This window comes from Anguilla rostrata, chromosome 11 (assembly GCF_018555375.3).
Source record: "Anguilla rostrata isolate EN2019 chromosome 11, ASM1855537v3, whole genome shotgun sequence".
In the NCBI taxonomy this organism is placed as follows: domain Eukaryota; kingdom Metazoa; phylum Chordata; class Actinopteri; order Anguilliformes; family Anguillidae; genus Anguilla; species Anguilla rostrata.
Window position 1 is genome coordinate 29,287,601 of NC_057943.1, and position 14,116 is coordinate 29,301,716.

The 14,116-nt window shown below is 41.3% G+C and overlaps 1 protein-coding gene and 1 long non-coding RNA gene across 2 annotated transcripts in view; one reads left to right on the forward strand and one right to left on the reverse strand.

Annotated features, from left to right (window-relative positions):
- The window catches only part of LOC135234541 (synaptotagmin-6-like), a 57,005-nt gene that overhangs the window by 35,541 nt on the left and 7,348 nt on the right, over positions 1 to 14,116 (forward strand). The window contains exons 2-3 of the mRNA XM_064299246.1: positions 3,689 to 4,076; positions 5,583 to 6,147. Of these exons, the coding sequence (XP_064155316.1) occupies positions 3,689 to 4,076; positions 5,583 to 6,147 (953 nt within the window). The remainder of the gene's footprint in view (positions 1 to 3,688; positions 4,077 to 5,582; positions 6,148 to 14,116) is intronic.
- LOC135234544 (uncharacterized) lies at positions 7,945 to 9,839 on the reverse strand. The gene is made up of 2 exons (XR_010324131.1): positions 9,471 to 9,839; positions 7,945 to 8,757 (listed from the first exon to the last, which is right to left on the reverse strand). It is a non-coding gene; the product is annotated as an uncharacterized LOC135234544 (long non-coding RNA).

A 14,116-nucleotide genomic window follows, 5' to 3' on the forward strand; every position in this document is an offset into this window, starting at 1 on the left:
GTCTACCGCAGACCTAAAAAAAAAAAAAACAGCGCAGGGACCAAACCATATTCATATAATAAGAAAGCATTGCCCACAGGAAATGCTGAGCATCTGAAATATTATCCACACAAGGACCAGGCATGTTTATGTGAATGCTGTGGGGGGAAAAAAGATCACTTTCCCTTTTCAGATAAACAGGTTGCAGCACCATATGGCATTAGTCAGAGGGCAAAGCACCATTTTAACTGCAATGCAGCCTAGTATGATGGGTACAGTGCACACCATAGTATTCTGTAGTGTTCACTAGGACACTTCAACTTGTAGTGTTCTTATGTATATATTTAATTGAAAATATGGGGGCTGGGGTTACCGACCAGCTGAATTGTGAAAGACAAATGAAAGTCTTCCATACAGCAGTGGATATTTTCAGAGAACTGTATGGGGTTTGAATTGTGAAGTAGGGACAGAAAAAAAACCCTCTCAGGAAATGAGTAGATAAATTATTACAGATACTGGAGACTGTGGAGAAGAATGTGTTACAATCAAATCGACCTAAACAATGCTCCGGTCTGCTACGGGAATGGCATCGACTAATTATGGTCAGATAACGATTAACAGCTCAATAACACCAAAATAAATCTGCAGAAATTGTTCCCCATGCAGGACAAAGCCAAGGACGGCTACACCATTTCCAGTTCGAATGAACGTACACGTGCTTGTCTGTGTTTGCGGTTTTTCTCCCTGGCACTGGTTTCATTTGGGTTGATAATGCATTCATAATAATCATAAAAAACAAGGCCGTCAGCAGTTTAGTTTCTCTAGTGTTAAAAGATATAACTGCCTCTGATGACTGTACTAGAAGTTGCTGTGAATTTCTGCAGAGGCTTGATCCTTTTGAAAATAGATTATACACCAATTTTAAATTCATCGGAGGTAACTGTAATTGCATTTTATACAATATTCCAATACAGTGAGTGCCACCATAATATAACCTGTAAGTCTGTAAGTTTCTGTGTGTGTGTGTGTGTGCGTGCGTGCGTGTGCATGCGTGCGTGCGGACACTATCAAAACAAGAAATCCTGCAAGCAGAAAATGAGGTTTGGAGCATGTGGTGAGAACATCCAAGGGGACTTCGAATTGAAGAGCTTTTTTTGTACTGGCTTCTAAGGTCAAAATCATAAAAAATAATTAATCTGAAGTTATTGTACATATACCTTCTCAAACCATTGGCTCTCAAATGGAAGCTTTGGGTAGACAAGCTTTCTTCATAATTTATAATACAAAATACAGGGCTTACAGAAAGGTGATCTATCTTAATGGAATGAGTAAAAATAGTGCTAATAGCTGATAAGCGCAGAGTCGACTTAATTACCCATGAATCCTCTTCATTAAATAACTTCTGCATTGATTTAATGCGGCTGCTAGCTCGTTCTAGTTCTGATCTAAGGTCAGTACTTATCAGGTTTGGAGACTAAATTAGTTTTTATAGCATCTGAAGACGCCAATGGGAGTATGACTGGGGCACAAATTTCACAAAATGACTCTTAGTTCACGATATTAGCTATGCATGAATTATGCATGAATAACACGTCCCGGGAATCTTGACATAATTTTACAATGTTTAATCAGTTCTCCCCTCTGCTTCATTGTGTCTCTGCTGAGAATTAATGCTTTACAGGAGTGCTGAAGTGCAGGCACACAGTACTCTCAATGCTCAATGTTGATCTACATTCAAGTTAGAGCAACAGCAATGCCAATATTGTTACAAATTTTAACAAAGCATTTCTTTCACCATTAGATTTTGGTTACCTGCTGCACATAAATTCATAAACAACTTCAATATAACACTGTATGTTATTAAAATGACTATTAAAATGGATTCTAGCCACCCATACAGTTTGTACAAATTACAGGACATTTTATGCATAGTCCCCCCATTTCAGGATACCATAATGTTTGGGACATTTGGCTTCACATGTGTTTTTTGTTTTGTCAGATGTGTTCAATTACTTCCTAAGTGCAAGAGAGTTTTCAGTATCTAGTCTTGATTCTCGTCTTCTGATTGCCTTTGGAGTCTGTCATTGGAGCCTGAGGATGACAGTTGTGCCAATGAAAGTCTAGGAAGACATTATGAGGCTGAGAAATATAAGGAATAAAAAAATGGTCAGAGACATAGACCAAACCTCAGGCTAACCAAAACCAACAGTACCTCATGCTTTATATATGAAAACCAAAAATACATTGCCAATTTCCACATTTTTCATCTCAATTCTCAAAAAAAATTATCTTGTGAAGTGTCACGCAGGCATTCAGTGATGTAACTTTTTAAAAATGTTTATTTTGAGTCTTTCCTCTCACAGTCCTAGTATGGAGGTATATTTGTAGCAAATGTTGCAAATCTGTAGCATGGATTCACAAACCTATCAATGGTTTCACAAATCTGTAGAATGGATGCACAAACCTTTAAATGCGTTCAAAAATCTGTAGAATGGATTCACAAATCTGCTTTCCCAAATTGTTATTCATGTCGGCACTAATGACGTATGTATGAGACGATCAGAGGTCACGAAAAGTCATTTTGAGTCTGTGTGCTTGATGGAAAACATGATGTCTTGGTCAGTAGTGTGTTCTGGTCTCAACCATATTCGGTGCAGCGATGAAATCTACAGCAGATTATTGTCATTAAATCACTGGTTAGCTGAGAGCCGTGCCTCAAACGATGTGGGTTGTATAAATAATTGGCAAAGTTTTTGGGGCAAGCCTGGTCTTGAGATGGTGTTCACCCATCCTGTTCCAGCCAATGCTCTTCTCTCTAGAAACATAGCCTCTAGTCTGAATTCTCAAGATTGACTGTTCTGAGACCTGGCCTTCCCAAAACTGCAAACTAGATTGTGCCTTATTGAGACTGCATCCGTCTCCCGTATTCCAAATAATTATAATTCTAAAATTCATAAAGTTTACCACAAAAAACATCCATATCAGACAAAGCATACTGCTGTTTATTCCATTTATTTATTCCATAATATTGGGACTGCTAAACATTAGATCCCTTAACTCCAAGGCAGCTCCTGTGAACAAACACATCTTTGTGTACTGTCTTGATGTATTATGTCTCACTAAAAGATGGCTAAAAGTGGATGTGAACTATTTTTTTTAACTAATTCTCTCTAGTTGGTTTCATATATAGTGGGATAAGCTGCTACTTACAATTACCTTATTCAGGCAATTCCAAAATATGATTAAAAATGGGATTTTTTTCAAGTGCTAGTCATGAACTTTTCTCAGCTTGATGATGTTAGGAACTGCCTTTTTTCTCAGCCTGTTGCCCTGGTGACTGTCTACAGACCTCCTGGCCCATACTCTGGCTTTTTCACAAGCCAAATTTACAGGTTAATTTTTTCAAACTGTTAATTTCAGCAAATGAATAGTAATTATGCCTTAACATTTGTAGAAATATGTCATGTTTAAGTTTCTACCCTGCTGAGGTTAAGAGATTCAACAAAACAGGCCATTTGGGGGTGCCCAAAATATCATAAAACTGTGTGTTTATATATAATGTAAATATGTAAATATACTGCATTCACAAATAGAATGCCCTTGTTTTGCTCGGTATTAACGGGTTGGTTATGTTTGTCTTTCCCCCTCGCTGCTATGGCCATCTGTCTGTCCATATTGTGCTCCCTCCCGTGGTGTGGCGCCCTGTCAGACCTCTCTTTCAGCTTCCTCCTCGCTGTGCTAGCGCTGTGCGGCCTGGGCTTGCTGGGGTTCTGCGCCTTCGCCTCCTGGAAATTGTGCTGGGTGCCCTGGCGCAGCAAGGCCCTGTCCTCTAGCTCCGCCCCCCTCGCCCCCGCCGCGTCCCCCGCAGGGGGCGGAGACGACCGCTCGCCCCCGCTGACCGCCCGCTGCTCGGACGCCATGGCGACCGAGAAGGCCAAGGACCCCCTGGCCTCCGTCAGCTTCCTGGAGGCGGCGGTGAAGATCAGCCACACGTCGCCCGACATCCCCGCCGAGGTGCAGCTCTCCATGCGCGACCACTTCCTGCGCCGCACCCAGCGAATGCAGCGCCAGACCACCGAGCCGGCCTCCTCCACCAGGTCAGCCAATCCCGCGCGCTAGAGAAGGGGGTGGGGTTTAAAGTGAAGCACTCCATTTCATCATCTCTAACACTGCAATCAGGGATAAATATCAGGCAAAAATGCACTAAAATGCATTCTATAATAGAAAATACATCACAAAAAGGACTAGCAGTATGTATAAGAATTCATAATGACAAGAGCAGGCTGGTCAGCACTTTTAAGCTTGTCATTCACATACAGTCTAGTGAGTATCCAGCACTGCGTCAAGTGCATCATGCAGAGACTAACACAGGGTAGCAGGCTACCATCCAGCTGAAATCATGTATTTGAAATTTTATTTTAAACTGTTGGAGTTTAATCGTTTGTGTTTCTGATTCTGTCCAGCAAATTTGCGCTTTCAAATACAAAAAACAAAAGAAAACTAACAAAAAAAACAAAACAAAAAAAAAACAAGCATAATTTAAATGCACGTTTAAAATCTTTCCAGGTAAATCTCATCGTGCACAACGTGGCCAGCAGCATCTCGTTTTTGGGAGGAAATGAGTCGGGTCTTCCTCCTACCAGTTCAGGAGCTTTAGTGTTATTTCCCCCTAAGCTGTTTTGTTGGTGCTTGATACCAATTACAGAAAAGTAACAAATTTTTGCCGTTGCCAAGGATTGCTTCGCTGTTTAGTGGCCGTTATGGTCACGCACAGGTCCTAAACAGTGGGAAAGAAACCTCTTTGTAAGAGGAGAAAATTAAAGTAGCGGGCGAGGCAAATCGATCTCCGCAGGCAGAATTTCATCTCAGATGAACGTAACGTTTCGCCATACCTGCAAAATGAGTGAATATCCGTGGATTCAATCTGTAATTGTGTATAATTTTGGTATTATATAACGCTTCGTATTAAGAATAACAATATTGGGCCGTGAGCCCGAGTGCCCTCTTTGTATGGAAGGTAATAAAGACCACTGGGAACAAGGCATTCTGGGAACAAATCACTCTGATGTTCCTAAGGCCTCTCTGGAGAGCAGCAAATCTAGCAAAGCACTAAAATAATTGTTCTTATTTCTTATTTGTCAAGCATTTTTATTCCCTTATTACCAGTTTATGCGATGATATGGGTACAGAATGTCTTTAATGATACTTTTTTAAAAGGCCATTATTTGCTGGATTTTTAGTGTTGTGTTGTTTGCCTGAGAGAGAATACCTGTCGCTGTGGAGGGAGAAATTGGAGGGGGGGGGGGGGGGAATCAGCTTGAAGCTGCAACAGCTGAGTAGCACCCAGGACTCTGACCCATGATGCTTTGGGCACGTGTCCAGCACACAAAATCATGATTCACATGAACCACTTTCCTCTCTGTTTCCCTTCGTTCTCTCCCCCTCTTTCTCTTCCCTGCATTCCCTCCTCTCTCGCTTTTATTTGTTTTGTTTTGTTTACTCTCTTCCTTTTTCTCCCACTCTTTCTCTTTTTCTCTCTGACCCTCTCTTCCTTTCCCTCTGCCCCCCAACGCCCTCTGTGTAAACCATTCTCTCCCCTTCAGGCACAGCTCTTTTAAGAGGCACCTGCCCAGGCAGATGCAGGTGTCCAGCCTGGACCTGGGGAACGACTACGTGGACGTGGACCTGGACGAGCAGCCGACCAGCATCGGCCGCATCAAGCCCGACCTCTACAAGCAGAAGACGCTGGAAACGGAGGAGGCGCCCGAGAACGGCGGCAAGACGTGCGGCAAGATCAACTTCTCCCTCAAGTACGACTACGAGAACGAGGCCCTCATCGTCAACATCCTCAAGGCCTTCGACCTGCCCGCCAAGGACTTTTGCGGCAGCTCCGACCCCTACGTCAAAATCTACCTGCTCCCCGACCGCAAGCGCAAGTTCCAGACGCGCGTGCACCGCAAGACCCTCAACCCCACCTTCAACGAGTCCTTCCAGTTCCCCGCCTCCTACGACGAGCTGGCCGTCAGCAAGCTCCACCTCAGCGTCTTCGACTTTGACCGCTTCTCCAGGCACGACATGATCGGCGAGGTGATCCTGGACAACCTCTTCGAGGTGTCGGACCTGTCCAGGGAGACGTCCATCTGGAAGGACATTCAGTACGCGACCACCGTAAGAGGCTTCTTTACTGTTCCTTTCCTTGACACCGCGAGCTCCACCTGGCTGCTTTCTAGGGATGTATCCGAATCCGAATACTGTATTCGGGAAAGCACGAATAATGCAATGGAAACAGATATTTCTTCTACCCGAAGTTGCTTGTTATTATTCGGATTCGGAAAGAAAAAAAAATTCTCATAGCCTCTATCTAACGTTACACGGGCAGAGAGAGAGAGAGAGAGAGAGAGAGAGAGAGAGAGAGAGAGAGAGAGCATACCAGTTACACACACCAACAAACTTGCCACTGAGCCACTGCACTGCAAAACGTTTAATAAATAAGTTCTATGCGTCAGCCATTATGTTTCTTCAAATCGATTCATATCATTGTGGATGGCCACTAGATTAAAAAAATGCCCATTCAGTTTGCAACATGGGACTTCGATTTCACTAACTAGTTGTTTCATATACTATACATTATTGAAAAGTGATCGCTATATTCTGTAGTCGCCCCCACCGAGTCAGCGCACAGCAGGCAGCGGGCTGAGTGCTGACCATTCCCGGCTATCAATCAGGGAAACTCTCGCATCGAGGAGGGGGTGCGGGAGCTAGCGAGACACAAGCCTGGTGTGGCAGCTGGATTTCATTTATTTGCAACAATTTCAATTAGAAGGATGCTTACCTATATGTTGTGTCTTTGTGGAACAACAAAACAACAGCATTTAATAGTATGTTTGACGTAAACATAAACCGTATGTAGGTGTATTTAGAATAGAGAAATTGTTACAGAGAACAGTACAATGTACTGTTCTGAATGCAGTCTGAGTTTACATAGGAAAATGTTTTCTACAATAAGTGCAAACAAGTATTTGTTTTCCTTTTTCCCAAATCAGATCACATGCATAGGAAGTACAAAGAGCATGTACGGAAAATGCATATTATGAGGACGGAAATTGTTTTAGCATTCAGACAAACCAGACACATTTGAATATTAAAAGACTTTTTTTAAATTGCATGAGAAACTATTTACGTATTGTCTTTCATTAGTAAGGACTTCAAAGCTATAGCTGTTGTTTCATGCGGCCTCCTAGTGATTCCACAAACAACTAACTGGTTTGATGTCTACTGAAGCTAGAGTCCTTTAGCAAATACGATTTAGGTTTTTAAATGCTTTTTGTTGTTACAGTCCACAGTTTTGCTGACTCGTGGTATACTGCTGTTTCTCCCGCTGCCATTCTGAGTGCCAGTAACACAGCGGCCAGTCAAACTTTGTACATTGTGCAGTGAATCTGACAGATTTGACTTATATCAATGTTGTTATGGTTATAATCAATGCAAATAGTTATTATAGTTTTAATAGGTACAATATGTTCTGTACCAGAATGATCATTATTGGAAAGTTGGTTTTGAATGTTTGAAGAGGTACTGTAGGTGCCATTCTCTTTTGTAAGTACCCTTACCTGTCCAAAGCCTGGCTGCTCCATTAGTCCAGTCTGCTTTGATGAGGTGTTTCTCCTGATACAGAGTTAAATTGCTTTGGCCCAGTGTGTCCTTTGTCTTATTAGCAATAGCCCAGTACTGCTCCAAACAATCCCTGCAATGCAGGAAAGGTTATGAAGAGCCAATTTAGAGCACCAGTCTACAGCACACATTGAGCTGTTATCTGCTTAAGCCTTTCCTCCATGAAACATTTATTTTCAGTCACAGCTGTACTGCCCAGAACCTCCAGAGAACAGCACAATCTATTTTAATCAATCACTGGTTAAAAAAAAAACTTACAATAAATAATGTGTGAATGTAAAGGCAGGATGTTAATTAAACATTAACTAAGAAGAATTACATGTAGATACTGATAAGTTTTATTTTTGCAATATAACAGAGATTATCAGACTTAATTATCAGATTTAATCTGTATACTTCATGATTCTAAATCACAAACGCCAGATATTCTGCTCTGCTATGACAGCCTATAACTAGGGACACAAGTTTATCTCGTATTACAATCAAAATCCTCATGGGGCACTGTAGGCGTTGGATTATACAATTAGTGACAAATTGTGACTTTCATAAAAGCAATTCGATTAGATAATACACCAGATAGAGGAATGAATGTGAAATCGATGGAATATCAGACACAAAGAAAGGCCGAGGTATATTTTTCACATTTGCTTGCAGGGAAAATTTGCATCCAATTTAAGGTTGACACTGCAAATCATGATGTTGTAAATTACTGCTCAGTTGTGGATACCATCAAAAAATGCCTGTCTTTGGGGTTGATTTCAGTAACGTAACTGTATTTGTCTCGGATAATGTAAGGTACACGTTGAATGAAACTCTCAAATGCTTGATACCAAATGAAGTTCATTTAACTTGCAATGATCACATTGCAGCACTCGCGAATGGGCTGGCAATTTCCCAGTTGTTGATAATTTTTTTGGGAGTAGTCAACATTTTATTGCCCATGCATAAGGCTGTGTAACTATGCATGTGTGTGATAGAGCTAGGTTCAGGCATGGCAAAATGATATTGAGCAGCTGGTGCTCTGGTCTACTGCATCAATCCCAGTACTTCAATTTCCAGTCCAGATTTTCGGACCTGGAAAAACACCTCACACCAAATACTGCTGTGCTGCACAGAAAAGAGGAATAAAAACGTTACTGCTCAACTCAAAAATATCACCTGTACATCTGCATTTCCATGCACTGAAAGCAGCCTGTGACCAGTGTTAGAAGATCGCTAACATTGTCTTTGTCTGTGATTAAGTATTGTCAATTGATGTAGATTACTGGGGAGGGGCAATGCGATAATTGACTGATTGACTGGGGCTTTATCAACTCCTTGCTGTGGGATGACTGGATTGCAGTGAGAAAACTGCCATTGATAAACTGGTGTCCCTAACTATAACCAGTTATCCGCATGCACCTCAACTACCAATGCGAAAGCATATTCCCCAGTGTATGAAGCAAAGGGGGCACACTAATAATACTCTTGTTTATTTTGTATTGATAAAATGACCACTCTTTATCCATATGTTTGAAATATACCTTGTAAAAGATCACACTAAGTATTCCATTTTCCTTCAAGAAGATTTTAGTTAAAAAGATAATGCTCAGACTGCAGCATGAAACACTAAATGTTCATTAATCCTTTCTGTTTGTTTGTTTGCATTAATGCTCTACAACAGCAAACAAGCTGAGGAGTTTTAATTGGATTTTCTTAATTAAAACCCATTGGCTTTTTGTAGCGGCCGTGGGTCATTCGTGGAGGCAATATTATACTCCACTCGAGAACGAGAGAATCTGAACTTAAATCCCTACAACAGCTGTGACCAACGTATTCACCTGTGCCGAATATCGCTGTGCAGCACTCCAAACGCCTCTGTGCCCCACTTATCAGCCAGAACGGCGAGTCGGAGAGACCGTTCAATAACGCTGTAGTTATTGCTAAAATGGCAGAAAGCAGTTTGGTCTTTGCGCGGCGCGGTAATTTCATCGAGTTGAGGTGATTTGCCGCGGCAACGCAAAGCGGACCGTCCGGTAATTGCCGTAATAAAGTAGCCATTGACGGTGACACGCCTGGCAAAGCGGAAGAATCACTTCTTAATGAGAAAAGGAGCCGCGGTTGTTAGCACCCACTAGATTCAGAGGCGCCCCAGCTGAGTAAGAACACTTTTACAGCTGTTGGGTGTTTAATGAACTGAGCAGAACAATAGACGTATTCACGAGTAGTTAAGTGGAGTTATCACTGGTGAATTGGAAAAAGAAATCGTTTTCTCCTATCAGAAATACATTTTGCCAGTTGAAGGCCTATATATATATATATAATGCAATATTTTTTTTAATTCTAACTTTTGATTTTTTTGGGTTATGAAGGTAAGCAAATTAGGTACTATGCCATTAAATATGTGCTAATTTGATAATTATGCTGATCACTTCCTGGACTCAGTGGATGAAGTCAGTGATTGTTTTATTGCTTATTTACCGTGTGGTAAATAGCTGAATTGTTGATATTCAATGAACTCATTTGTTTATGAAAATGAAAATGTCAAAAGGCTATCAGCAAAGCTTCTGGACATTACCAGTTATTTCATTTATGAAGTTGAATGTGAAATTTTGTGACTATATCTACTTTTAAAGTTGAGATAAACTGTCCAGCATATGTCATTTCGAGAAAATGGCTAAATTAAAGATTATTTTGCACTTTGTGTAGATGGGGGAGGTCAATAATAATCTAAAATAGCAGTTGTTATTATTCATGATTATTGTCCACATTTTATGAAACTAGGTTAGTAATAGACCCAAAACCCCAGATCCACCTGTGGTACCTGGCCTTCAACAAAGATTTAATTGATAGATTAGAGAGGAGAAACATATCAGAAAAACCGAAGTCGCCGGGTTCTCAACATAAACTTGAGAGGGAAGTATTTCAGACTCAAACTTTTAGGGGAAGAACTGTCCTCCAATGAGAAAAACTTTAATGTGTATTTTCCGAAGTTCTGCCGAGTCTCTTCCATCAGTTGCATTGACCTGTTTTTTTTCTTACCTGATACACTGGTAAGATGAAAGAGGGATGAAAGGAAGCCGCTCCTCTGTCACTCCGACTCTGATTGGCTGTTTAAGGGCAGAGCGTTTGGTCCGAGCCTGCTGTCTTTGGGTGAGAGGCTTCAAAGGCGGACTTTGTGAAGCAATCGGGTACTGCGTCAATGAGATAAGGTATACGTTGCATGGCCGTACAACGATTGGTTACGCACGGCAAAGCAACCTTTTCCCTTTTATTTAGTAAGATACGAACATTACATGGTTTGTTTGTGGGCTTCAAATGCCCAAAAAAGCGTCTCGAAATGTGATCAGCCGTCAGGCATGGCTTGGCTGGTTTCCACACTGAAATCTGAAAGCATAGTGTAACGGAAACGTTATTGGATACCCAGAAAAGGAATGAAATGATCTTTTTGTTGTAAAATGCTGGGCACAAATTAGTTGAGTCGGCAAAAGATAATTTTAATATCAAAATTCTAAAAAGTTGATTACTCTAAGCATCATTCTTGGGCAAACAACAGTAGGCCTATTGTGCAGACTGCTGCTATACGATATTTATGCATTTTTCTAATTTGCTCCATTACACATTTACACAACGTTGAACCGCAACCCTGTTACTATGTGGGCCGCCTTCATAATATGTAAAAGATGCATCTCTTTCGGGTGACTTGCATCACTTACATCACATTCGCTTCGTTTACACGGGAGGACAATAACCACCTTTGCCACTGGGTGTTATCCTCGCGCTCCGCTGGGGGTTTCAGTTCGCTCCCCAGTAACTCGGTAGGCGAAGTGTGAACGTGTCTCCCAGGCGGCGGATATGGGCTCCAGGGGAATGAATGTCACAGCTTTGTGCTGTGTTTACCTTTCTGTAAAGAGCTTTGCGCACTATAAAAAGCGTGATACAAATAATTATCATTAATAGGCTAATAATTATAATAGTAATTATTATTATTGTTGAAAGCTTTTTTTTACATGGTGCAAAGTGCTTTGCACAATAATTTTATGGATAAAGCTGCTGGGTGACTCATTTGGTTGAAGCACCACACTGTGGTACATGCATGAGACTCACAGTCTTGGATGAAACCAGTAGCTCTATGGAGCGATGCGCAATCACGTTCATGTTTCATGAATCTCCATCAACCCCCATCAGTTGATCGATCTGATGGACTGAATGTCAAAGCCACATATGAAAGGTCTTCCTCCGACTCCACTCTGTGCAAACTTTTTGAACTGTCTGCAGTTTGAACAGAAATCATAAAACAACACCAAAAACATAGAAAACCTTTCCAACCACTTCTGTTGTAGGGCTCCATGTTCTATGAATTTTCATGGTAATAACTGCCCGAATTATACCAGCTGTACACACGCACTGTTTAGTGTAGGATTCAACCAGTCTTTTTTCTTGCTCAAATTGGAATCATGAAAGTTGCTAATTACATTCTGAGCTGAATCGCCTTAAGGTGCAGGGACCATTAAGCCACTGTAGGGACAGAACTGTGGGATTTGTCCTTCAGAGGGTTTAGGCTTACGAGGCTCATTGCAAGTGATTAAAGAAAGCCTAGAAACCATCAGCCGTGATTCAGCTTACAGGATGAGCTTCAGTGCTCCTCTAACTATTCACGACATGAAGCGGGAAAATCGGCCTCAGCGATCCGGGAGACTTTCAGGGCGGCTGTCGGTCCTCTTTACCCCATTCCTGGTGAAGGCGGACTCGGCAGACAGCCCTGTCGAGATGAGAAATTCCCTCCGCTCCAAAAAGCAGGAGGAGGGATAGTCGACCCTTCACCGGTTCCCCCGGCGTGCAGAGCAGGGCAGCTTTTGAAATTTTTGAGCTACCTCACGCTCAATTAAAAGAGGGTCATTCTGAGGTAATTTCCACGACGCTCATAAAAGCTAATCAGCTTCCGTGACAATGTTCACCTGAGTATGTTTCCTGGTCTGAGATGTATTTGGAAATCACACTGCAGATTTACATTCTGAATTGAAATGAAACAGCCCAGTACGATTTCCTAGTCAGTATATAATATAATATAATATAATATAATATAATATAATATAATATAATATAATATAATATAATATTTGTAAATCAGATGATGCCGAAAAATAGTGCCCATGCGAGGGAGGTGACCGAAGGTCCCGGAATGGCAAAAAAAAACAAAAAAAAAAACAGTGCCAACATGCATTACAGTGCTGTCTAAACCATTAGGCCTGACAGATGTGCACATGCTTAGCTGCGGGAGTTAAAAGCCTAGCTACATTTCAAATAGTCACACCATCATCCTCTGCCCCCAAATCTGACAGCTCCTGCTCAGGCTTCCTGATAACTTTAACCTCTAATAACTTTAGCAAATAGCGGTGGTGCTGCTTCTGTCAATCTGCTAGCATTAGCGTTGCGATTTCCACAACTCACTTCCGTCTTCTTAATGCCATATTGTTTAGTGTCTGCTTCACCATCTTGCTTCTCCATACCTTTTGCTTTGAAAAGGCCCTTAAATACCATTGTCATTTTTGTGTGCCATTTTACCTATTTTATCTGACTTTGACAAATAGCTTCTTGCCTGCTAAAACCATGCTAGTGCGGTGTGGTTGGATTTTTGCAGTGGTGAGCCAATGAGTGATTTCAGGAGAAGGACAAACAGATGAGGAAACATTTTTTGTTTTTTTCATCACAGACTGTCAAATTTAGTTTCATTTTGACATGAGAGGTCCCCTGGCAAATAAAATAAATAGTCAAAAAAAATAATGCATCCACAGAAATTATTGAATGAAATCAGATGTTGTGGGATGAAAGCAAGTTGCAGAAGCACAAAGATAAGCTACATGATGACAAATATGCTATGTCTGTCAGTTAGTCTAGCTACAAAGGTTAAACAATAGACAGGAGTATACACTCAAGATAAAATGGCACTCAATACTCATTCAATGGAATAGAATGAAAACCATTGAAAACAATGACATATTTCTGAATACAACTGGCAATTGTGACATAACCCACGTTAGCACGCTAACTAGCTAATGTCAGCTAGTTAAGAACACCTCTAAATAATGACCTAATTGCTTGCCGGTTAACGAGCGGTGCTATTGCTGCTAGCCATCCCACTTACAATGCCTAGCTAGAAGAATTGAGGAACTGTCTCCTGACTCACAAAAATTAGTCACGGAATGCAGGCAGTTCAAAACTGCTGTGGCACAAATTAAGCACTGGGGCCACCTGTCACCTGTCTTGGTCTTGAAATTCAATTAATTTTCAGGCCTGTTCAGAGAAAAAAAGAATTTTGCAGAGGGTTTTAGAAAATCTTTTTAAGAAATTTTGTTCAGCTTGAACTACTGACAATCTGCTGTCAGTTGTCGTCTCCAAGATTCAATGTCAAACCTTGAGTCCAGAGTTTAAAGAGGAGATGGATCCACTCGACCAATTCATAATTTTCTGTAACGGGAACATCACG